General features: G+C 45.8%; 1 protein-coding gene across 2 annotated transcripts in view; it reads left to right on the top strand.

The window, feature by feature from the left end:
* The window catches only part of Knockout (Stork-head domain-containing protein knockout), a 72,446-nt gene that overhangs the window by 24,167 nt on the left and 20,860 nt on the right, over nt 1-27,419 (top strand). For both annotated transcript variants that reach the window (XM_077418031.1, XM_077418029.1), the window contains exons 2-3: nt 12,319-12,573; nt 20,099-20,294. In XM_077418031.1, the coding sequence (XP_077274157.1) occupies nt 12,373-12,573; nt 20,099-20,294 (397 nt within the window). In that variant the 5' untranslated portion in view covers nt 12,319-12,372. The remainder of the gene's footprint in view (nt 1-12,318; nt 12,574-20,098; nt 20,295-27,419) is intronic.

Raw genomic sequence — 27,419 nt, 5'->3', positions numbered from 1 at the left:
AAACCTTTAACCGTCGGCTCGGGCGAACGCCTCGAGGAAACGTCAGTTCCACTCGGACGACCATAGTCGCCTTTAAGTTATATAGGAACGGAGTCTTCCTAGCGCTTACAGCTGTCTTCGGCAGTAAGAGGGCTAAAGTCGACGACGACGACTTATCAACCGTTAAAATATTTTCATTGACATATCGATCCCTGGGAGCGTACGGGACGGGATATCTCGTAAATGTCCAATTCAATAACGCCTATACGCGCAAAGCCGTTTACAGTTTAATCTCTACTTTCTACTATTTAATCTGCAAAAATAATCTACAAAATCGTCCATATTTTAATTTTATATATATATATATATGATATGACTCTCAATTACTATTTAATTATATTCTAATTAAATCCACTCTCTATTCTCCATATAAATTATTTTGATTTTTTTTTTCATGGAGACACTTATTAACCGGCGGCTCGCATCCGGTCGGCTAATCACGATCGACAATTACGTACGACCATTTTTCACGTTGATCCGCGCGTCAAACGGAAACGTCTTCCCTGTTAGTCTGTCTTACTCAGCTTCTCACACACACACACACACGACATATTATCCTATGATCGACCACACCCGAAGCCTAGAGCGGTGTAATATCCATGCGCGCGTATCCTCCTTCGGAATCCCCCGTCTTTCAAGCCGGTTGCATCGTCTCTTCCCCGGGCCCTCACTACTTCCGGGAACATCTGCATTTTTTTTCCCCGGCCGTAAGTGCATCATCCACACGCGCACGGACGGATGAATTTTTCCGGTGGATTTTACGATCGTTCTCCTCGCGGCGCGATTTACGATCGTCTCTTACCTCATCCATTCCTTCCTTCCTTCCTTCCTTCCTTCGATGCCCAGTCAGAGGCAATAATTACGAGTGCGCGTTAAATTAAACAATCTTTCGAAAGGAGCGCTCCATTCGATTTATCGCCGTAGAATCGCTTAAGCCGTCATTATCGTCGATGAATTAATCGTTCAGTCGTTTACGGAGAAATAATCGTTCGCCCATTATATTCCCACTATTCCCGCGAAGTAGCTAATCGCTGTCGTCGCGTCTTGATAAATCGGCTACACGGTTTTAATGATTCATAATGCCCAATTCCGGCAGCACTTCAAATGAGTGAGTAATGATCCGGATTTCGAGGCATGTCTAAATCCGACAATTTTTTTTTTATAAGCATATGACCAAAAGATATTTGAAATCATCCTGACGAGCACTTTCGGCAAGAGAGTATCTAGATTACGAGGGGGGATATATCTTTCTACTTGAATGAAGCTCTATTTGACCTTTCGCGTCGCTCGTCCGTCGCTCGGATTCGTCCTTCACGAATCGTGAATGCGAGCCGTAACGAGCCAGATTAGCTGACTCGAATCGTGGAAATCCGTGGGATTCACGTCGGACGACCCGGGGACGCTAATCATGATCAGTATCACGGCGATGAGCAGCCGTCGTTCTTAAAGAGGGTCGTAGGCTTTTCACCCCTCTTTCGCTTTTCGCCTCGTTCTCTCAAGGGTTTCTCCCTCGTGTTTCCGAGCAAGACGTTTTCGCGAGATTTATACGAAAGCACCGTATATACGCCCCGAAGCCTTGGGCGAAATCGTAGAGCGAGTAGGATTAACGTTATAAGGGAGGCGGAGGGCCGGAATTTTGCATTTATTTAGAATTGCGCGGAAGGAAAGCATCGCTTCTCAGATAAACGAGCAAAATGATCCTTTTTAACCGGTATGTTCGAACGGTAATATATTTATATATTACACGCTCGTGTGTCCTTGTGCTCGAGAAGCGTAGAAATAACCCCCGTTGGCTCTCCTAATCCATATAATGAGTAATCACCGCGAGGTAAAAAACGAGCATCGTTTCTGCGTGTTCACGATGACGTTATACGCTAGACTAACGGCCGTGTAAACTGGCGTGGCGTTACATCACGCGAACAGATCGGAGTATCGAATTACAAAGACAACGTCACGATCGTAACGACATTTAGCCAGTGGCACGGTAAAAATGGCAGGGAAGGCGACTCGCGGTCGGACGTTACGATCGCGGTTCGTCGCGGTCGTAATTATCTCGAGCGCTTAAAAACAAGCGCTCTCCGCACGACGGTTCTTACGTTGCTCGGCGGAAACGAGAGCTCTCGGTGAGAGAGGAAGAAGGGTAGCGAGGGAGAAAGAAAGAGAGAAAAGAAAAGGAAGAGTGATTTTTTTTTTTAACCGAGAAACTCGCGTGTTCCGCGTTTATTTGCCGGACTCCTTGCCGGCCGCGTCGCGCTTAGAGAGTGAAGAGACTTAACGGAACGTGGAAAATTAATGGAATGAAACTTTTTTTTCGCGGCATAGCCGCACGGTGACCCGAGATACAATGCGCGCGCGCGATTAATCACGCTCGTTTATCGTTGATTGACGACGCGGCGACGATGTAACACGAATTTACGCGCGCGCGCGCGCGTATGCAACACTTGATCGATCGGCGCTCGATTGAACAAATAGCGCTTAATTTTCCGCACGCGGATACACCGCTGCGAAATTTATCGCCAAGCATTTAGCATATTCGCGCCTCGCGAGACTTATCGCGCTCGTAAGATCGAGCGTTCTGCCGACCGATGATAAAACACGATAATCTCGGGTGCACAATTATACGTCGCGGAATTACCGCTAATTAATTAATTTATGGAATCGGATAGTGCGCGCGTGCGCGCGCGCGCGAAGGGTTTTACCAGTGCCATACGTATGGCGGTGCACTCGCGGCACTTACTCGTTCGTTACGATAAAATTAAGAGCTAATATCGGCATGATCGTCGATATTGAGCGCCGATCGCTCGTAAGATACTCGCGTCGATCTAATAAAGTAATTTATTCACGTCGATTAAACGAGTTTCGCACGGGAGAACAAAACCCGTAAATGTGCACAAGCGGGCGATAAATGGCTTGCGTTTACGGCGAGAAATCAATACGCGGCACTGACCGCGTGTAAACTGATTTCGCGTCGCGGATACATTTCCGAGATTAATACGTCGTTAAAACTGACGATATCGGGTCGGATATCGCGAATTTACTCAATGGGGTTTCTTCACTTAATTCGTAAATGGAATAATAAATGAGAAAACGTGTGTTACACTTAAGCATTATGGAGATAAAAAAAATGTATACAAGTTCGTGGTATCGACTCACCGAGATCGGCGTTATCAACGGCTGCGTATGGTTATCGCCAGACCGTCACGGATCCGCTCCAGAAAATCTGTTAGGCAGAGAGAATAAACGTTTTGATAAATCGGACGTGGCGCTGTAACGGCACGCACGTACGTGCGGCCGATCGAGTCGCGTTTCCTTCAAAGACACCGGGTGGTGCTCGTGCTCCACGGCAGAAATCGAATAAGCTCGGGGCGCACGAGCGCGCAAAAGCGGTTCGTGCCGCGCGATCCCGCAGGAGTTTTCAATAAGCACGGCGACGTCGGCGACTTGCTCCAATAAATCCCGCGCGCCGAGAACAATCCGCGATAAATCATTTTCTAACGGCAGCAACAGTGTTTGCGCTATAACGGTAATTGGTCTAGTCGCGCCGCCCCGGTATCGCGAGTCTCTGGGAGCAGCGCGAGATATTAATGCGCGCGCCGGGCCGCGGCGCGTATAACAAAGACACGCGTTGCTCGTTTTACAACGCCCGTCGAGAATGACGGATCGATTTCCTCTTACGACTTTCCTTTCCAAAAACGACCACAAAATCGACATTGCGCGCGCATGTTCTCCGTGAAAAGGAAACGGGGCGATCCTAATATATAATTCGGATTTTCCGCAAAATTAACGATGTTCCTCTTCCGGACGTGAGGTGAAAAGTAAAAAAATGAAAGTTTATTGAGAATTAAATGGGATCATCGAGACTGCAAATGAGATGAAACCGTTTTAAGATACCTAATGATAAATTAGCAATCTCTTTTTCAGATATATTTCTTTCTATTCGCGCGTCATTGGAACGATGACATTTGTTTAATCGTCTAAGGACTTTCGATATTTCCGATGGCTATTTTCTATACGATCAATATATTGCAAGTACACAAACACGTACAGAGTTTTGCGGCCGTGGTTAAATTGTTTTCCTCCTACGACCGCACTTTCCTCTCCTCGAGCGACCGCGGAAAAAAATCGACTTTCGACTCGATCTGTCGCTGCCCGATCGGCCTGACGGCAAATAACGAGAATAATGGCCGCGTACGCATGTATCCCGGTATTGACACTTCTCTGTGTCGGTGAGTGTGCGTGCTATGCCCGCGTGAGTAGGCTTGCACGGCACATAACGCTCTCGTACAACCTCGAGGTCGATGGAAAGTGAAAACGAGTGACTTCTGTATGGATTGTCATAACGTACCGTACGTGCATACGTTAATGCTAAAAAGGGCTGTTTATTATACATTGTCGATCTTTATCGGTCGAATAATACACGCCAATGATGTAGGATTTCCTCTATGAAGGAGAGCGATCGATTTCCCTCTCGTAACGACGTAAGCTTACAACCGAGTTACCTAATTTATTTCAATCTCTTTCATCTCTTCCGCAGTTCCTCTTTTGATTTCTTTGGATTATAATTTAGTCCAATAGTTTATTTTCGAAATCGAATTGATTTATGGGCACAATAATGAATTTCCGAGAACTCTCCGCGCGTGATATACCGCGTGACGATAAGTGTGCGTGCGCGACGTACGAATGGCTGATAATGATCCACGTGCCAACAATTAACCATGCACCGCCAGGTCGTCATTAGTTTCCCTTATAAGTAGGAAGAGAAGCGTTGGGAACGCGCGATAACGCGTAATTACGTACGTGTGCGCTTCTGCCATTAATAATACACGCGAGTGCACGTCCTTGCGCGCGATCCTTGTAATTCTTCTAAAGATCTCTCGCATTGATTTATTTCCGTAAAAGTCGTCCTCACAAAAACATACACTTTCTTCGTCGCTGAATATCTCTTATTAAACGTAGCGATGGTTAACGATCGTTACGATTCGACCGTTCTTATATGGCAATCGTTCCTCACCGTTTCGAATTTCCGGTAGTCTCGCAACGTGATTTTATCGTCTTGGGGGTATCAATCTATCGGAAATGACCGCTGCCTCTTCGAAGCGATTTGGTGGAAAGTGTCTGCGCGACATGATACTTTCGGACAAATTATTGTTCGAAATTACGGCTTCATTCCAACACCCTCGCTTTCTCCTATGTTTAAATTAATTAACAGACTCTCTCATTTCGACATACATATATCATGCGCACGGCAACTGAATCAAATTAACTATCGAGCTATTATTAAACAAATATCGACTGTTATTAATTATTTTTCAAACATGCATCGTCTTTTACATCTGTATTTAAGTAAAATCTTCGCGGTGGGTCTATATATATATATGTTTATTTAGCACACCGGTGCGCACTTTTTTAGCAACGCATCGGCGCGCCTAATTTCGCGCTTGATGTAATATACGTGCAATGGCGTGATCCAAACGCATTAAAACGACAGGAAAGCACGAAACTCGCGTATGTACCACTTGGAGATCACCGTTCGCGTGAAAGTTTCGCGGATCGATGTTTCGCAATTACGGTACAGGCTATTCAACGAATTAACCACCGTCTTATCTATTACAACGAAGCGTTAACTGCATGCTGTTCTGAATTACGTTACGATACGAATTATATATGTATTGCCGCGTCGGCTCGTTTACACAGTGTTTATACGCGCGCGAATAACGCGTGCTCGCGCGTATAGGTATACGTAAAATTGCGTGTGCATACACGCGAATCCCGTAACTCGAGACGAGTGAGAGATCGCACCAATGTGTACAGTGTGCGTGCTTGAAGAATTTTAATATCACCTGAGACCGCTACATCGCATTGACTTCTTTTTAAAATATATATACCCGAATAAGAGAAGCTATTCACACGATGTATTGAGAGAAAAAAAAAAGCGTTTTCTCGAATATCTACCGTAAGTGGAACACCACGCACACCAGGTTCGAAAGCAGTAACTTTTATTTTCACGGCGTTTTCATGGTGATGCGTTCGCGCTGCATTATTCTACGGCGGCGAATCCTATTAACGGGTTGTTATTATCGCGATCCCGTCGGCGCGACCATTTATTCGCCCGGGGATTCTTTAACCGCGGAAAATTACGCCATCGCCATTTATCGCCCCGCCAAGGACTCCGGCCGTCCTTACGTCCGGTGTAATTTACCCCGCCAGGTTGAACCACCTTCGTCGCGGACCGGTGCAGTCACACTCGAGTGCGGTTGACATCCTTTACTCGAGCAGCCGTATCCCTTGCCTCACCTCTTGCTCGCGTTTCTTGATTTACGCGCGTTGCTCATTAGCACGTTGTGAAACCTGATATTTCCCGCCTCGCGGAGGATCGCGCGCGAGATGCAGCATATCGTTACCATTCGATCGAACGAACGTTATTTATTAACCAGCAAGGCCGTTTGAAAGCCTCTGTTACGGAGAATAATTTATTTAGAGCTGGAAATATGTTCTAAATTGCGTTGGCATTTCCGGAGATGGGATATTCCAAAACTATCGCGTTTCAGTTTCAAGAGCATAAAACATATATACGAGTATTTCCCGTAGAATCGAACCCGGAAGCTGAGTATAATTATGTTAGTTAATTATTCGGCTTACCGAGCACCGCACAATTTTTTCTCGGAAAAATACTTTTCTCGTATAAAAATAAAAAAAGACAAACATCTGCCTTAAAAATATTGTCAATTACTTGTTATTAATTAAACGTCAAGTGTATCTCGTGGAAACCTGTTTATCTTCTCTCGTGTATTCCCGGAAGATCGGAGGGAACGTATGGAACATAATAGATACGTTTTAAAACTTTCTAGTAACGCACGTGCCGGCGATCTGGGATAATACCGACGATTCCAGCGACTCAGATATCAGAAATCGCTATCCCACGTGCTCCTTGTTCCGGACTGCGTGCTTCCCTGGGAGAAACGTTTTTCGCGAGACGCGGTAGCCCGCGAGCCGTTGAGAATCGTTTGACTTCGCCGCGAGCCGCGACGATATCAATGTTCTCCGGAGTCGATCGGAACTGGCTTGGTCGACACTCGCTCGTCGACGAGGCCTTTCTCCCCTGCTCGTCGTTACTTCAGTAATGCTCACGCGCGGTGCATTATCCACGCGCTTGCAATTGACGTCCTTTAAAGCCACGCCGCGGCGCCGTCCGCGCGACGCGACGTCACCCATATGTACTCGCGCTTTACCGTTGCTTGTCATTTACGAGAGAGGAACCTTGGGATACCGTGGGTAGCCCTCGCTGACCCCCTGTCAATACCACCGAAGAACACGTGAGAGCCTATCTTGGCGCGCGCGGACGTAAGCGAAGACCGCTAGTATATAGCGCGTGCGTTATCTATACACTAAGCTTTTTCCACGTCGCCGCGCGACGTCCCGGAGGTGGAGGCGTGAGAACCGGGTTTCCGGGATACGCCGCTGGGTATCTTGGAATACACTCTCAACGCTTGACCTCCTCAGTAGGTATCATATAATATGTGTATGTGCCACGAGGAAGCTGGAACATCTGTTCCCCTCTCTTTCTCTATAGTTTGGTTTGTATAGGATCAAATTAACAATATATTACGTGTCTAATTTGAATACTTACGCTGAAATTATTATTGTTACATAGAAAGAACGGTTTTGCTGAAGTATCTAAAAATTTAACTAGATACAGATCTGAAAATAATTATGTTGAGCAATCAAAATAATTACGTAGGACGCTCAAACTGATCGCTGAAATGTCAAAATTTTTTACAGCGTTATCATCATACTTTAGCGACCTATAATACTATAATTATTTTGATCGTGCAGCAAAATTATTTTCAGATCCCGTATCTATAGCTAAATTTTTAGATACTTCAGCAAAACCGTTCTTTCCGTGTAATAACATTTCTGTTTTATAGTTTAAAACTGTTATTCGACATATCGTGTTACACTTAAATAAGTTATTGCTATTAACGTTATTTTATCTCGCCTACTTTACGTCGATCGTGTCTCACGATCGGCTTAAATCGCGTTACAAAACAGATGCACGCGTTCGTATACGGATGTGCGTATACCAATGGTCGCTCGGTATGCAATAATCCAGTGCATATAATGCGCTAATGCGACAGGTCTGCCGATAGAACTCCCAGCGTAACGCTAATTAAGCCCGGAGTTCGGAGGATACAATTATGTGATTCTTAAATGGAAACTTGGCGTGGTGTGGTAATTTCGCGTCTTGAGTTTCTCGATATATCCTATTACGTCGAGCTATGTCGGTCGCGCAAGGCGAGAGTCACGCAACTTTTTTTTCTCCGAATCACCGAAAGGCACGTCGGTAGCGATGACGAATCTCCGCTCTTTCGCTATAGGTGTAATTCACTCGTATTCAAGATAATTCACTCCCGTTTTCTCTCACAATAATTGCTCCCGTATTTGGAAATATTAATATTGATACTCTTTGTCGTAATTAAAAAGAAACTCCTAGACATTAATGGTCTATACTCTACGTGGTTTCCACAACGTCAAGCGGAGGTGACAGCCGGTCGGAGCTTTCTATTTATGTTCTCATCGACAGACTGACGTAAGAATTCATCGTACTTTGGGACTACCAGCGATAGCCGATGTAGTCATTGATAACCGGCTCGTTTCTCGTTTAAGATCTCAATGGCCATCTCCGGCGAGATCAACGACGGCGTGGACGTAGATTTGTCTTTATTTGGACTTCCATTAGGCCGAGACGTTATTTGATCGTTCCCGTTACACGTTTTACGAGAATGGTCTCCGCGCGCGAGAAGTACTTTCTAGACACTCGACTCCGCGGCAACCGGACTCCGGCGGCTGGTCCTCGCCGCCGAGAAGGTCGACGATACGTCGAAGGATATACGCAGAACGAGCGCGCGCATACTATGTCACGCGAAGAATGAATTTGCTCATTGGATATGAAAGTTTGTTTTCTTAACAACCCCCTACGGCCTGGCGCGTTATTCATCGACAAGGGGAAAAGAGGAGTGTAAAAAAATTTCGGAGAAAGACGGCGCGGTGAGATTTATCGAAGAGATTTTGCGCTTCGACAAATTGTCGGACAAGTTGTCTAGCAGGAACGTAATGACGCGGCTATTTCAGTAGGCGCAGGATAATAAAGCGGCGCGGAACTCGTTTCGGTGTATGCGTAAGGCGCTTTAAAAAAAAAAATATATATATATAAGGCGATGTCTATTTAGAGAGGGCTATGAATATAGCATTCCAGGCTAGGAAAGGTGACGATAAAACGAGGCGAGCTCGGAATGCATTATCTTCAGCACTTTTAACGTATATCTGATGCGCAGTTATCGTTCGATTTAACCCAAACGTGTAATCCTACTTGGTAACTTATGGGAGCTACGGGGCGCGTAATTAAGTTACGGTATCCGTCGTTTCGCATGGCGATTTGTATGTTTCTCTCCGTAAACGTGTTAATCTCGTGCGGGAAATTACCTTGTCTTTACGAGCGATCGAATGGGGGATCGACCGCGAGGAGAATAGCCGCGTTAACGCGGATCGCATTCTTCCTATTTCCGACGAGACGTCGGTCGTCGTCGCCTTGCCCGTTCTTGTCGGTCGGCGCGGCGCGGCGGACCGATCGACGGCCGTGATTACTATAATTACGATTATAATAGAAGAGATCGGGGAATCCGGGTCGCTCGTGACTCGCGCGCTATGAGGATTCAAAGAGAGACATTATTTAAAATTAAACGAGCGAACGCTAATCAACGTCGCCAGTGCCGCGTGCGTCGGTCCCACGCGATTCGATTGGCGATCCGCGGTTCAGGTTCAGGGATGCAACGGCGCGCATCGGCACGGCGCGACGACGTGGCGCGATGCGGATGCGGGCGCGGGTGCGTCGTGGTGCGGTCACAATTGGCGAGACATTAATGAGAGCCCGTCGCGATCCGACGACGCGCGTGGCGAATGAGTCATACGGCAGGAAGTCCTTTTTCCGCGATACGGCACGGTCGAACACCTTCCGCCCGACGAACTGGTACAAGGTGAAATCGTGTGGTTCGATTCGCGCGGCACGAAGGAGGCCTGATGGCTCGCGAGAAGGGGATTCCTTATTCTTCTCTCTCTCCCTCTCTCGAATTCCGTTTCGTTTTGGAAAAATTTCTTTTGCATCGGAACTGATCGTCTACCTTCTCCAGATAGGCAGATAGGACAAACTATTTGCCAACGTACGTTGCGAAAATTGCCCCATTGTATCGGTGAGAATGAGATACTCCGAGATACGATGGATAAAAGTGCGCCAGACAACCGCGCGCTCAAAGAGCGGATGGCGCGCGACAGACAGCGCGAACGAACAACAACGCGAGAAAGATTAGACGCTATTAAATCTTATTCTCCTTCCTATCTGAGCGAATCTTTTTTTTTTCTTTTCTCGATATATATCCCCGCGGGATATCACCAGTGCGTCGCGATCGCGTGAGAGAGGTCGCCATTTCACAGGGGATTATTCAACGTCGTCTATTACCAGCATACAGAAGACCGTGTACCACTAACTATCCAATTATCTTCCGATTAAAAAATAATGCGATAGTTGCGGTACACCGGCGTGTCCCGTACGCTCGTCACGCATCATAAAGTATCTTATCTATACGTTATCAGACATCTATCGATGTCAGGAGGTGAACTTTAGCTACCATTAACCAGGCGGGACTTTCCAATAAAACGATTCGATGTTCATCGCTATCGGAAAACAGATAAATGGGACGTAAGACAATATCAGTGAACTAAACCTCGAGATGCCCGCTGCATCTTTCCGCATTGTATATTTAATTAAATCTAATTTCAATTTAATCTCATCAACGCGATATAATTCTATACACATTTTTTATTACTTTTTTTCTAAAACAAGAAGAATAGATATAGTTTTGGAAAATTAATTTGCTCGTTGTTTTTCAACACTTAAAATAACTTGACTCGTAAGGCAAGGCTCATCTGCCACAATCTCTACTGCTTCCATATCCGGATGTACTGCGGCACATTTGGCCGCTCGGAGCTGTCTGGCAATTAAGGTCAGATCGAATTCACGTATGTACACGGACCGTCGAATCGATGAAGCTATCTTGCGTCTCTGGCTCGGCTCCAGAGAAAGAGCTGCGACAATGCGCAGCGCAGGGCGACCATCCCTTTTTCTTATTACCCGACGTTTCGCCTTTCGCCTCTCACGAGCGATGGTGGATTTTCATGAGTAAGGGTGTTCCACCCTTCAGCTATGGGCGGCTAGGCTAAATCAATTAGATACCCCGAGGTGGGAAGTGTTGATACAATATAGAAATACGTGACGTTGCCTTCTGGCCTTTAGAAGATGAAAGACGACGACGTTAACAGGATTTCTCAACTGTCCTTACGTATTACCTAATATGAGTTTTTAGAAAAATATAGCCTGCATTTTATCTTTTTCTGAAATAAAATATGAGTCAATAATACAACAATGTACATAATGCCATATATTAATGATACAAGATGTAATTAATTATAAAAAAAAAATTTTTTTTAATTTGCATTGAATGAAAGCCCATACTATATAGTGAATTTTTGATTAGACACATAATTCGCGTTTGGCCAAATTTTGATCGAGCGTAAATCTACGATGGGTCGAGAACCACTGATCCTAGATTTTCCGCGTGTATCCTGCGAGCGGGGTTCGCCTGCAACGCACGCTCAATAAAAAGCAGCTGTATATGCGTCACGGACACACGCGTGTGTAAAGGAGGTTTCGCGCAGAGAGTCTCTCACGTCGTCTGTAACTTTCGTGAACTCGTATAATAGTGCGATGAACTCGCCGCCGGTTTATCTCTCTCCATGGTACGACGATAAGAATAATTGGACGTAAGACAGCACGGCAGATGAGAGACGGAGGTCTCCGTTGCGTAAAATTGCAGGTCATTCGCAGTCCTCCGCTATCAAGCGTGTCTATACAGTTTTCGGTTATGTAACTACGGTATAAAATCGTCCGGGCGCCTTTTTTTATGTAACTCTGTTCTACCGAACGAATGGGACTGCAGACGCCTCTCGTTTTAACTTTTTATACTTTTCGATTAATCTCATAATCAGTTTCTCACCTCCTTCATTACGTTCGTATTCATCAGTTCTGTTCTGAGACAGAATTAATTAGGAATATATTATTTATTATAATATATGTATTATTTAAGCAGATCAATTTTGATCTAATGTATCGATTAATCCTGACGGTCTACTCCAGATCAAAATGCTGAATATATATTTTTCTTGTTACAGATTTCGTAATGCCACCGCCCTATTATCAACATCGTTAGGTGGTGGACCCTCGCAATGTCCTCGATCTTAGGAGACGGAACGGGCCCTGGAGGCCCCGGGCCCTCCCGATGCCTCTTGCTCCTGCAGAGGTCCCTGGCGATTCAATTGATCCGAGGTTCGCCTCCTCATGTCGCAAACGCCGGCCAACGGGAAAGTCCAAAGGAACATCCAGCCGACGAGATGTGGATGTACGACAAGGGCTACAATCTATTTCAGGTGAGTTATCTTCGCGTTATCTTCGTTTCCGTTGATTTTCGGTTGCGTAAACGCCGCATTGGTATCTTTTTGTCGCGTCACGTACCCGGCGAGTTTTTGACGATACGTGATGCCTTTAGTCTCTCGACAAACAGCATTGCCCGTCTTTTCTGTTCATGGGTCTTTTTGCTCGTCGGCGCCGGAAAAGTTCAACGGAAGCGAGAATGTCGGAGCGCCGTTGCGACGAGAGGCACCCCGCTCCGACTCTCCATGCCCTCCGCTTTGTTCCTTCTTCTCGTCGACCCGCGGCGCGCGCGGGTCCTTTACGGTAAAGCGAACGTTGATTGCCCGCACCGTTACGCCACAATGAGACAATGTGAATTACGAGCAATTTCGCAAAAGTTGGCATAATCGAGGAGCGGCAGGATAAACGGCGGAAGCTCGGTCTCGCGGCCGGCGTGTCCGGCCCTTCGATAATAAATTTCGCGTTTTACGTCCAGAATTCCTTCCACGGATGAAATAAACGGCGGCGAAACGAGAGACGCGCCGCCGGGCGACGACGACGGCAGCGGCGGCGGCGCCGTGCGCGTCGTAATGCAGCTCGTCTCGAATTTATCGCCACCAATGCGTAACACGTAACCACTGAATATTCAACAGCGGTCTACTGTCTGGTCAGGAAAATCGTATTAAAGCTCGTGCCGATATGGCCGATCACGTGAGAGAAGCGCGTAATAACATCGGTAATAAGCGATGTTATGAATTACTCATCACGGGAGATAAAAATTAAAAAATTAGTAATTAATATAGATAAGTAATGAAGTAAAATAATAAGTTGAAGTGAATAATAAATAATAAATGTGTAAGTAATAATTGCGTGTGTTATAAATTGTTTAGATAGAGATATATTTTTGGGCATGATCACAAAAATTGGGCAAAGGTTATTGGTGTCGAAATAAAGCTGCGAACGTGACTGTTCGCAATAACGAAGTGCTCTCACTTTTCAACGAGTACGTACTCGGCGGAGAAGCACCCTTGCGGAAAAGTCAACGAGCGAGGCTCTCGCTTCCAGGGTTAATAATGAGGAACGTCGATAACGGTGACAAAGTGAGGGTGCTGAACCGTTGAACATGCAAGAATAGCACTTTTTCGGACTCTCAGAGACTATATATATTCTTGAAGCATTCAAAAAATCGAAATTTTTAATGCTCCGCAGTAAATTTAAAACGTTGAAAATTTTCTTTCAGCTAATTGAAAATTAAAAGGCCTTTAATATCTTCGTTAAGGACAAATCTATTATAACTGTGAAACAAATCAAATGTGAAATAACGTATGTGGAAGTTGGAATACCTCGTATATAAAAGCAGGAAATCGCGTTCGGCGTTGTTCATATGAGAGAAGATATAATCTCTCGAGGTCGCGAGAGTGAATTAGATCGACGTTCTGTAATTGTTAAGGCAATTAGACGTTACTGCAAAAACCGTTCTATGTATGTTCTATGTATGTTCTATCGGTATTGCGGTTCCGCATGGTTTCGCGCTATGTACTGGCCGGTTCATCGATGTCTGCGGATAATAATCGATCGACGAAGATACAATCGCTTTTCAACGGAGCGGTCGTCAAAAGCATCGCCGTGTGCAGCATCGATATCGCGATACGGTCGTTATTCAGAACATTGTATTCTATCGATTAATTTTATCCAAAGAGGAACGTTAAATGAAATTCTGTATCGCGGCTTCCCCATCAGGTAATTAATAAGTACTAACGATGGAAATTGACAAAACAAAATATATAAAAATAAAATAATACTACATATAATTATACATATTGTATCACGTATATCAATTATTATATTAATAACACGTTAAGTATATATATATGTATAAATAATATTATATATATATATATATGTAATTAGTATATCTATATAAATTAATGGCAGAGTGATCGGATTATCTTTTTTCGATGAGATTAAAGGTTTTAAATTCAACTTTTCTTACGGTAGAAAAGCGACAATGACGAACGAACGACAATAAGGTTCTATTACCATAGTAATATCAGGTTACTAAATAATAGGGCATTGTTCGATACGGCTTTTGATCCGCAAAGTTGTTTACAAGATTTATCGAGGCCTTTCAGGTGCACAGTCTGCATTCGAGAAAAAGGTACTTTACGCTTCCTCGACGGCTCTCGCGAGTGCATTGCCGGCCGTCGCCGCTCGTTGTGACGTTTTTAAATCACTGTTATTACGATACACCGATCGCGCATCGCCTCGGGGATGGTCGACGTAGTCAACGATCCGGCGGACACTTTCCATCCGCGTGACGATTTCCGCCACGAGCACGTCGCCACGCCGAGACGAGAAAAAGCACGATATAGTTCACGACGAGTTACTCGGCCACGGCTATAACCGCAGTATGTGTGCATCAGTTTGTTACATTCGCTTGTTTACAACATGTTTGTGGAATCGACGTTTCATCACAGAAACATCCACGATCGATCACTGTCAGGATATAAGAACTCCCGTGTGTGATAAACTTATATATCTTTTGATTGCGATGTAACTTTTGGCTTGAATATATAGTAACCCATTTTAATGAAAGCGTTGTACTTAAAAAATGCCGTTTAATTACAGCCTCGTGAATCGTCTCTTCTTAGATTTAAATTGAAAAGGAAAACCTAAATGTGTGCGTGTGTGGGGCTCTGTTCGGTTACGATCAATCGCGAATATCGTCGGAGCGTAATATTTGCGCGACTTGGAACCACGAACTCAGAACGTAACTTAGTGCGCGGCACTTAGAACAATAAAGTCAAGCCAAGCGCGTGTCGTTCGAGCGGGTCGGACTTGGTGTTGGTCCGAGGGTTCGGCCAAGGTTCAGCCACCTCACTCTCGGGCTCTCCCGTTCATCGACGTTTTTCCTGGCCGGCGCGCCGTTGAAAGCGGAATCGGTCGTCGCCGTTGTCGTCGTCCTCGTCCATTGCCGACTTCGTAAATCAGCACCACGCAACGTATATCACGAGCCAGCTCGACTTTTATCTCCCGCGCCTCGAGAACTCGTTTATCCGCGGGATGCCCATTCGCCTCGAAGCAATTCGCGCACGATCGTCTATTTGTTTGCCGATTTAATTACAAAAAAATACACGGGAAAGAGGGGGTGCCGTCGGTACCCCTTCTTCTTGTCGCGCTTTCTTTCACGAGTCATAGATTAACGATGACATGGAATGTCGGGGCTTATTTTCTGCCTTACGATATATAAATATTAATGTTATTCGTTATTTAACGTTAAATCATCGTGGACGTTATTAATCTTGGATAATTTATTCTTGCTTATTTTAATTCGGCACAGGTTATAAGCTTTTTGTATGAACCGAGAATAATGAAACATGCATGGTCAGGAAAAATATTTTGAGGGTTAGTCGGTTTTTTCTGTGTGACGAGTCTTTATTGACTCTCTATTGACATGACGAATAATTAAGAGTATGTGATGGTGTCCATATCTGGATGTAACTATACCCAGTTAGAGAGAAAAGAGCTAGGGAGAAAAAGAGATCCCGGCGTCTCTCGCCCAACGTATTATTCGAGCGCACGCTGCACTCGCGATATTAGCATATAAATTACGTTATCGTGATTTATGCTTGCAATCCGCGTACCCAGGCGGGACTATAGGGGGTTGCTGATCAAAATTCGAAACGACGGGCGCGGGCGAACATCTTGACGCCTGTCATCCGGTAATGGCTGATAAATAGATCAATTTCGCAATTGCAAAACGACTTTCAGAGGCTAAAATGTCTCGTATAATTTTTCTTCGGCAACAAAATGTAGCGTCTTGTAAAATAAAATTAGAGCTCATCTCGATCATCTTCTCTGCCACACATACCACGTGCTTCACAATACGGATACCTAAGATACTACATATACATATATAGCAGTTTTGGTTGTCGAACATATACTAGTGGATTAATGTACTCGCGACGCTAGTATAGGATATTGATAGATCGATAAGCCCGACGCAGAGCGCAATAATACCGCAGTGCGAATGGCGCTGGCAATAAGTTTCTGGTATATTTCGTTCGACTCCGTTAACCGCTCACGTTCGTGCGCGGCGTCTCAGGTTAGAGCTTTAAAAGGATAACCATATACGCGCGGTGGGAGAGTGCACGGCGAGTATATTGCATAATAATTAACGGGCAGCCAACGACCGTACAACACGCTATAGACCGTATTGCCACAAGTTCATTGCCGGTATGGAAATCGCAATATGTATGTTACGTGCGCCAATAAGCACCGCGCCGCCGAACAACAATAGGCTCGTTCTAACACTTTTGCATTTCTCCGTGATTTACTTTTATTTCTCCTTCGCAAACCGCGAACGCTTATTTTGTTTTAATCTCAGGGTCAAATATGGCGTCGAATAGTGCAGTTATAAAAAGAACTTGTTGCCGTACGGAACTCTTTCCATTTTTTCGAGTGTTATAAAGAAATGTACGGTAGAAGAAATTGCGATTTCCAATCTGATTTCCAATTCTACGTTATCTCTTCTTCATCGTTATCCTATGTTTCCCAAATGTTCCACCCTCGGCGTTCCCGGTCGTTCGTATATTTCGCTCTACTCTATTCCCCTCGATATCTGCAACTTATAATCTTCTGGGCAGTTAGGGGGCAGAATGTATACAAGGTCTCGAGAATAAATACAAGATAATCGTGTGGACGACTTCAAGGGATGGCATTTGATTCATTCAATACGGAATCGTTTATATTTGAGGGCTATTTTATATAACTTTCGACCTGATAAACGTTTATTTGCGACGCTCGTTTTCTGCAGATTAAGTGAGAATCTGTAAAGCGTTATTCTTGGAGACGGAGCTTGTGTTATCTTGCGGAACGTAAAACGTTCGTCGCAATACGGTAACGCCAATTTGCGTTTAGCGGATCCCCCGTATCAAAGCCCTCTTTTTCGCACAGTTAGTTGGCGTGCAGCTAGGCTGGATACAGGAGACATGGTAGCTGGTTCAGCGCTAATTATGGTTAACTCAGAACTGTCGCACTCTCACGTCTCACGGTTAGATCCTCCCATGGACAACAAGAGAGTGTCTACTTTATCAGCATATCCTGTTGCCCACCCCGACACATTCCGCGATGTAACGCGATATTTTTACGTATCTACGCATCAACTCTCTTGCCGACATTTTGGACTTAGACTGCTACAAGTAAGAGCACGAATAGATCTACACGATATATGGGCGATCATAAAAATTATAAATTTTATTCATGTATTTGTAGCATAGATAGCTGTAGCACAGATAGGGTAGATTCGATCGTCGGCGCAGTTAGAGCGTATGATTAAACGTTCCAGGATGTTTTCGTAAAGTCTAGCCAAGATTACGAAAGGGACGGTTAAGAGACGGACGAAATTTCCTTAAAATTGCGAAAGTGGCGCTTTTCTCCGTTTAGCGTGTTCAACCGGGCGGAAAAAAACGAAGCGTTAAGAGTAATTCGATTGTAGGAAGGTGTCCCGATCGCGTCGGGAGAAAGAGATCGGTGGAAGGCACGATCTCGTGAAATCGATCGTGTCCGCTCGGTTGATCCGACACACCGAGAGGCAGCTCCCCCACGCGGGGGAGCTGCCGTGCGCCGAGAGCTCGAGGAAGCACGGCTTTGACGTAACCGAAAAGTTTCACCTGCTGAAAATCGCCGTCTGCGCGTCGCAGACGATTTAATAAACCGGCCCACATGCACGCGCGAGAGCGTTGCACCTTTATTACAATATCCATCCTCGCCGGAGTGTCGAAAATTCGCGCCGCGATGTCGTAATCGCGCCGCCGCGCCGCGATTACGAAAGTTGACGCTGCCGCTCCTCCGCGCCACAAGAGATTGTAATAATACCTCGGGATAAAAGAATCCGATTGCGATCGAAAGCGAGCGCTTCGTTTCGTGACGTTAAGTAACGTCATTACGCGGACGGCAGTGATTCAGAGGCGTGTCGCGCCTCGCGACGGGAATACTTGCGATTAAATATAAAAATCGCGGTACGCTCGTTACGAAATATCTCGAGTTAAAAGTTAAAAGATGTCACGTAAACCGACGGCGCGGTTGCCGCGATCGTAAAAGTTTCGTTGAGTTATTCCGTGGAAAGTCTCTCTCGACCTATGTATACATATACGCGGGAGATACGACGATCCGCGAACGATGAACGTACATCTGCGACGGAATACGAAACGCAGCCTTGGCAAGGGTGGATGTTTGCGCCGTGCTCCGTTGCACAGACACAAAACGGGACCGGTCGTTCTCGCGGCGAATCAGATCGATCACGGATGTGTAATTTGCAGCGGCTACACGGAGGTTCCGTCATTTGGTAGTAGGGTAACCGTCGCTGTACGGCTCCGCTATACGGCGACTTCCGGATGGTGAAAGTCCGGAGATCCTACGTTGCTCTTACGTTGCCGTTAGATGCAAAATCGTCTTATCCACGCGGCGCGCATTGTATTCTTTATTACACGGGATTAAATTGGACTCGCTGCCACGTCCGTTGTCTTTCCGTTCGAGCGAGAGACGCAAAGTGGCTTGAATTGACGCCACTGTGAAATTTTAACGACCGCGTCCGCGTGTACCCCAGCATTATCTTACATTGTTTCATCTACACCGGCAATTCAGCAAATTACACGATTTAGCATGAGATATTTACTGTGTATCATAACAAGATATGTAACTCCAAATATATCGAAGATAATTATTTTACCGATCAATTTATACATAGTTGACGTAATAAATTTTCACGATACGGCGAATTAGTCTCCTTTCGCGTATGTAGCCGTTGCTCATACGAGCACAATGGGAAAGCCGCACACTTTTCACAATTGTGGAAACTGATCGCATCGATTGTTCGAACGAGAGCTGTTATAAATCACCCTGAGTTCGCGCCGATCGATTCCAGCACTCCGCACTAATTTCATGGTTTAGCCGGACGAGGAGGGAAGAGAAGACAGGGCTGGAGAAAAATCCTGTGGGGCCGTTCGTTTATGAGCATTGTCCGGGGCTCTCGACCCTATCACGGCTCATTCTGCGACGCGGAACTACGCGGGGGTTCTAGGAAACATCCATAGGGGTAGAATCGTGTTTCGTCCCCGAGTTACGACGAGGGTGAAACGCCATACGGCTCCACGGAGAGATAAACACTTAGCCACCGAGCAATATTTTAGAGGGTCACTCGCCGGCTTTTATCGCGCGACGCGTAACGACCTTTTTTTATTGGTAACGCAAAATACGACGAACGATGTTTTATTATTATACAGTCGCATGATTTCGCGAAGATTATCTTTCTGTCGTAAAACCATATTCGTTCGCGAACATGGGGAGTTTATAAAAAATATTTACAAATTATAGAACAATATTATCAAACAAGTGGTTGATGTTTACGAGTGAAAAAATTCAAAAAAATTGAATACTAATTACTTTTACTGTGTAACTTTTAATATAATTTGATATAATTTTGGCAAATAGACATTTCCATTACGAAATACAGGTAAAAGGTTATTTCGTTGTATGTCGCAGAGTTTCTTGGAAGCGAATTCCAAATGCTGGTGGAACGCGGCTCTGGTGGATGCGACCCGGCAGCTAAGGTACAAGGGCCACGTGTCGCCGGGTGTGCTGATGGTTAGCGGACCGCCCTGCGCCCTCGAGGTTTTGAGGGCGGCATGGGCGCGAAACGTTCTACGACCACCCGCGGACCACTCGATCACCTGCCTCGGTACGTATACCATCGAATTAACTCCCGCATCGCCCGAGGGTCGATTTAACCCGACGGCAACGATTGCGTTCGCCGTACAATCAGATTAAATACGTTTTATTTAAACTGAGATAATCGAGAGTTCAATTAAAGATAAAGCAACCTGTGAAAGTGAATAAAGTGAAAGCGTCGATATTTTGCAAAAACGAGTTCTTACGAGCGAGGAGATAATCCTGCGTGACCCTGGTTCCTGACGCATTTGAATTCCAATGCCAGTGCAACGTGCGAAAATGATCGCTTAATCTCGAGCGTCTCTTTCTATCTTTTTTCGCTTTTCACTACGGCGCCTTTGCTGATATAGGGAAACTGCCGTGACGGGACATATCGAAATATTCCATTTTGGTTAAGATATTACAAGCTCGAGTACCTGAAGATTCCATTCATAGTCGTTTTGCAATGCATCAAGTATTGGTAATAATCCGCGTGGCCGCATTCATTTTAATTATTTTCTGCGCGAGAAATAATCTAATCAGTTTTAATGACTAGAACAATCAAACAAGTACGTATTTGTATTGCAATTATCGTAAAGTTTCAAATATCAACGTTTCGGCCCAAGGTGTGTGCTGAGTGCAAACCCCGACTCCTTGTAAATAAAGCGATCGGAATCGCGCAGAAGGTGCCCGTCCTTTACGCGTTACTCTCCTTATCCGCCGCGCTTATCTCCCGTAATCCGCGCCTGTCGTCAACGTACGTTCTATACAGAAATAGCTTCGCGCATATCTTATCGGGTAACCCATGCGCACCCGTTTGCACTCCCGCTTCCTTACGTCTTCCTCGCGCTTTTTCTTTCTCTCTCGTGCCCGTCTTTTACGCCTTTTCGGTCGGTGTCCTCGGTCTTTTTTCCACCTCCGCCGTTTCTTTCCGATCTTATTGCTCCTTTTTGTGTCCCGCGTGTTTGTATCTATATACGCCTACGCGCTCGACTATCTCGCATACCGGGCTTATGCTAATGCACGCGCGTATCCGCGCAACGGCGTAGGAACCCGACTCGTTATTACGATGCGCCGTGCTAGTCGGTGCAAAAACCCTCTCGCGAAAACGAAAGAAATTTATTCGCGCGATAAAGACCACGTTACGTGATTTTATTCGCGTGGGAAAGTCTACGTAGACATCGAAAAATCGCATTACAGATCGAAACACGGCCATTTTAGAATTTTTCGTCTTTATTCGCTTCGCTATCTGGTCTACAATGTCTATATCTTTCACAGCTGTGAAAAATATAGCAGTAACAGAGTAATATATAATATATTGCTATATTGCTATATTGTACACTTGTGTGTGTGTGTGTGTGTGTGTGTGTGTGTGTGTGTGTGTGTGTGTGTGTGTGTGTGTGTGTGTGTGTGTGTGTGTGTGTGTGTGTGTGTGTGTGTGTGTGTGCGTGCGTGCGTAATATAAAATATTAAGTAAATATACTTATATATATAAGTAAGTATAAGATATAAATAATAATTCTGCGTGCCAAGTCTGACATTGAATCGAAACGAGTCGACGAATCGTGTAATAAATCGGCCGACTGAATATTAATTTGCGGCGTTTCGTAATTGGGGTTAATGACGGTCGCTGATTAACTGCGCCGAATGCAGTTAATCGCGGTAAATCAAGGCGCGCGAAGATTATAAAGTGTTTTTATATTAAACGGCCACCTGTGCGTGCGGCGACGGCGATGCCGCGCCGACGAGCTTTCCGGTTAGCTTGGCTATAACATTCCACTATTTGCTGATCGGGGGACCGGGCACACCATCGCGCATAATACGCGCGTCTTATATGCACACGTGCGCTAATGCCGATTTTGCGCCGCCGCATAATGGTCTGTCGTCCACTTCGCAAATGACCGAGAGTCGCCCCGACTTATGTCCGACCTCTTTATTTTCCCACATCTTGGCGAAGCGACGACGAGTGGCTCCGTAAATATTACGGTGGTTTTTGCATAATTTTCCAGTTAACGTGCCGCTGACTTTCCTGGCAGAACGCGCACGTGTTGAGGTTCAATGCGCGCCGAGATGCGTGCAGCGCCCGACGGCTCATTAACAAGGATTTAATCTACGCGGCATTTTGCAAAAACGTGCTGAGATCCATAAGATTGAAAGAAGCATGTGAATATATAAGTTAGATCGATATTTCGCATTTCAAGCTTAATTCATTCGAAGAGCTTGCTAAATTTATTCATTTTTTATTATCGTATATTTCTCTGACTTGCACAACCATTTCGAATACGAAAGCTTTCCCCGCAACTCGACCTAAGAAGATCCGAGATGGCTGATCGGGGAAAAAAAAAAAGGAAATTGACACATTGCACTCCACATAGAAATGACCCGATTGGTACGCGAGTCGCACGCCGAGGAGTCCAACATCCTCAACGTCGACGAGCGCAGCGAAAGGGACGTCGACGCTCGCGCGCGCGTCTGGAATGCCAGACCTTCCCTCTCGTCTCCACCGCGCCCTAACTGAAATCCATACGGTGCGCGGTGCGTTCTCGCGGGGTAATAAATCGGCCTCCTTCGGTGTGCGACAGTAGCGGCATTCCAGGGTGATCGATTAAGTCGTGGTACCCCATTGGAGACGCGTGGCCCGATAAGCGACGCGTTTTCCACGCATAATTCCCATTTCGCGATTTATCTCGACGCAATCACCAAGCTCGTGCGCATCGACCACTTCATTTGCCGAGTATGACGAGTAATAATTGACTTGAGGCTACGAGCTATTTATTATATTAATTAGACGTGCTTGATTGTATAGGATATATTAGCTGCAAATTAATATCCACGTTATTATCACACGTTTCAATCAGAAGATATTCCTGTCAGGTAAATGGGATCCACGGCGTTTGCGATAACGCGATATCTAATAGCGGAAAAACCACGCGCGACGTATGTACACGTTATACCTGTTCCAGACGTTTATTGCATGCACATAGTTGGTTAAAATGCAAGCCGCGAATGCTAATGCGGGCCAAGTCAATGTATCAAGGAGATAAGGAGCTCGGGTTCGCGTAACGACGAGGATTCTCCAGAGGACGTGCCGGAACGTGTATACAGTGCCGGGAAATTAATAGCGCCGTATCGACATCCAGTTATTTCTGCACTTTGTGTCTATACTATAAATAGGCGAGCGTATACCGTATACATCAGATGCAGCGCGCACAAACGATAGAGCGTGCGGCAACGCGGAATGCGCGCTCCGTACATATAAGTACTTGTATACGTTACGTGTCGAGCCGATCGTGACGATTGCGATTCAGCGTCTTTGTTCGTGCGAGGCTAAACGCCGTGCTTCATTCATTATACCTATCGTATCGACTTGGCTGCTGATGGACGTTGTTAAGACCCGCGAAACTCCGTCTGCGCGTTAGCGCGGCGCGGATCGGAGAGTATACAGCCGCATTTTACGACGACCGGCGAACGGCGATCCGAAACGTCGGGAATCGCGATTGTGTACTCGTACGTCATGCTGCTCGCGAATGTGCGAACCCGCAAGAAATGTCACTTCGAACGATCCCTTGGCTTTTAAATCTCAATTATCAGGAGACAATGCGAAATTGATTTTAGAGATGAGGAACCGTAATACACACACATACACACTGAAACTAGAATCGTAACGATAATTTTTTCCCTACAAGAATAAAATTTAGATATAAAGAAATATTCATTGATTGCATAGTTGTGCCGGACGGAATAAAATTAATGACAATATAGTTTAACTGTTATTTAAATAATCTATTAAATTCTGAGAATCTCTCATGCACACTTTGATATTTAGTTCATTTCCCGAGCGCAAAGTGCGTATCTCACTGCTTTGCGCAATTCAAATCGTTGTTGGAACACGTTAAAGAATACGAGGGTGCAACGTGTCTTGCTACAGGCCTGACAACGGGATTCCAGCTGACCCCCCTTGGCCTACCCAGTTTGGTTGACATTTCCATGACCGCTTATCGATTACTTTCGATTTGCTTTTTTTCCGTCTTGAGTTGTCTGTCTCAATCTCGAGTTGTAACGAGCACCGACGCAAATCTTTCACTCACAAAGCTATTCATCAGCAAACAATGGCGATAGCGTGCTTGCATTCCGTGCTTGCATATTCGCTTTAATCCAATCTCTGTGTCGGGCGAGTTAAAGTTGAGAGAATCCGACACTGAGTCGCATTTAGCGCTAAATGCGAGGCCGAGAACGCGATGTCGATACCTTAAGGCCACGGCGCGCTCTAAACACGTCTCTGTAATCGTAAGGTCGGTCAGCCTCTCACGCCTCCCCTGTCACGATTTTGCTATTCGCCCGATCGGAATAAAGCTTCGGCGTATGATTACCTCTCCCGCGTCAGGAAAAAATTCGTTTCACCATTTGATTAGAGGCGAGAGATTTGTACGCGAGTACGTTTGCTGCCTAAACGTATATAATCAGTATATCGACACCTAACGAATATTGCAAGTCAAGGGCAACGAATTAACGATATCCCTCCCCGGATATCGAACCCTCGCAGTACCTAACACTCTCGTATCCTTCCGTCCAGAAATTAATCGTCAAGTTATATTTTATTATTATTTATTATTATCGTTATTCTTTGAATTTCAAAGATTTACATTATTGAATTATTGCTTTATTATCGTACATTTTACACATTTTGCCTCTCGCCGAAATTACGAGTTTAATGGTAAAGACATGGAGAGAACACCATATACCGATGTGCACCTGACATTAATTAACATTATAAGGATCTTAAAAGGGCCATTACTCGCCTCCCCCGAGTTTAAAAGGGGGAATTAGGAATTTCGAGGCTACAGAACGACGAGGAGATCCCACTGTCCTATACGATTCGTTCGTTCGTTCGTTCCGTCGTGTGCAAACGTGTACGAGCGAGTAAAATGACAGAGCCGATTAACGAGCTATCTGTCTATCCATCTACCACCGTAGTGTAAACGTTTGTAGGCCCATCGATGTATGCCATGGTATTTTCGAGTGGCAACTTCCTGTCGAGTGTCAGCTGGATTCTGGCGGCCGCCTCCTCGTAGATCGACGATTACCACGATGATGGTGGGGTCGAGACACGACATACTTCGCTATTACTTCGCTCCTTCCTGCCGTTCTCGAGACGTTACTCGGACAATTTTCCCCACGGTGAGTTTAACCCGCCGCGCCGTCCCTATTCATATTCATAATTCGTCAACGACTTTGCGCGATTTGCCGCGCAAAGAGATGCGTCGCGACTTTCTTACTGGACAAGCGATCTCTTGCTACATGAAAGACCCCTGAAAGGCTCTTCCTCCCCGTGGCACTTGACCATGAAAGCCGGAAGTTTACGGATGCTTTTCATCTCTTAGCGCGCAGGTCTAATGCTCTTGATTATCTGAATAATTAAGTCATTACACGTACATAATCGCTAGTAATCGTTTAAACGATAGATAATTACACGTAATTTTCATGGCAGAATGCGGATTATCGGATCGTGAGTCTATAATATCGATGGATATATACGCGCGTATGATTACTTCAAATTAGCGAACGTTATTCCGCGAGTGATGATGAACTCGCAGCTATCTCCTTAGCGTTCGCCGCGATATTAGTTTATATTACGCGATCAAACGGCGCCGTTTACGTATAGCCGGCTGTGCGATTAGTATATAGATGCGCGAGAGCGAGGCGGAGTTGCGTTTAATGCGATCGTAATTACACGGGGAATTTAAGACCGGTAGCGGTAGGGAAAGAGAGACAGAGAGGGAGAGTCTTACCTTTCGACGAGATAATTCAACGACTTATTAAATCAACATCGCAATCGCGAGATACGAAATGTCGAGAGAGGCAGCAACGGCACGTCGCGAACGAACGGACTGCGGCTGCGGCATTGAGTAACGGATAATTGCATCGGCTAATAAATTAATCCGCGACCTCCCTCGCGTGCGCCCACGCGAGATAAAGAGAGAGAGAGAGAGAGAGAGACGCGCGTAGCAGTATCGTCTAAGTCTTGCTAATAAGTATCTTGCGCCATTCGAGGCGATTGTCTAGGTCAAGGCGCTCGCTTTTAAACGCACCTGCAACCAACGCACGGGAAGTGCGTCCACGGCGTTCGCGTAAACGCTGCCTACTACGTTTCCTCGATTGTTACGCAAAGTAAGAACAGGCTGCGAGACCGCAAATCACATTCGTCGGCGCGGAGAATAATTTGAGCGCAAACCAACGATTGCAGACCGCGAACCACGTCTGGATAATGCAGCGGGCGAACATCTTGGCGTAGATTGGCAACTATACGAGGCAGAGCTTAACGCGTTTCGCTCGTATTAATCACATCTCGGGCAGCGAGTGCGGTGTCACGTTATTACGTGACACATGTGCGATGTTTGGCAATGATCGAATATCAAATTTTAACGTTCATTATCCGCGGCCTCGTTTTCTCTCGGGAGGGAGAGACGAAACGCGTGAGGAGAGCATGCTCTTTTTGTCGCTCACCCTAGATCGCGCGCGGATAATAAATGCAAAGCCACCCTCCTGTGATCCCGGAGCGTGCCCGGTGCGTACACGCGCAGCTGTGACGATTCTCTCTCGCGGCACACATTCGGAGAACGGGTAATGTGATATAGGTACCTACGCGCGTCATTCGATTCTCCTTTTTATCGCCATAATGATCCGGCAGCCGTTCGAACGAAGCGACAACGCGCACGACTGATTGACGCGTAACTTGAAAACGTTTAAAGGGTAATAGCGCGGACAATAAAACGCGAGACGAATTCACGAGGAGGACGCTCGTAAACGCCGAAAGAGTTAATTCCGTCAATGCGCGCGCGTCTCTCTCTCTCTCTCTCTCGAAACGAAATGAAGACGCGAGAGAGGACCCCAGGGAATCCGGGCAATCGGCCGCATAATGACCCGCTACGGGAAACGAGTGGAAAATTATACAGCGCCGAGTGGAGACCCGCGCGCGTTTCTCGTGCAAGTTGAGGAGAGCCGCGAGGAGAGCGAAGAACGTGGCATTCTGGCCGCGAAAGGGAAAGGCATCCTTCGTTATCGAGGCGCATCGTGCGCCTCGTACAAAACTGCAGAATTTCAGCGACGACGCCGATACGCGATACACCGTGCACGACGTACGTAAGTACGGCATTTA

The sequence above is a fragment of the Temnothorax americanus genome, unplaced genomic scaffold (genome assembly GCF_048541705.1).
Source record: "Temnothorax americanus isolate GAGA-0224 unplaced genomic scaffold, ASM4854170v1 Scaffold5, whole genome shotgun sequence".
Lineage (NCBI taxonomy): Eukaryota > Metazoa > Arthropoda > Insecta > Hymenoptera > Formicidae > Temnothorax > Temnothorax americanus.
The sequence above is the reverse complement of the archived record's forward strand: the minus strand, read 5'-3'. Positions and strand labels throughout refer to the sequence as shown.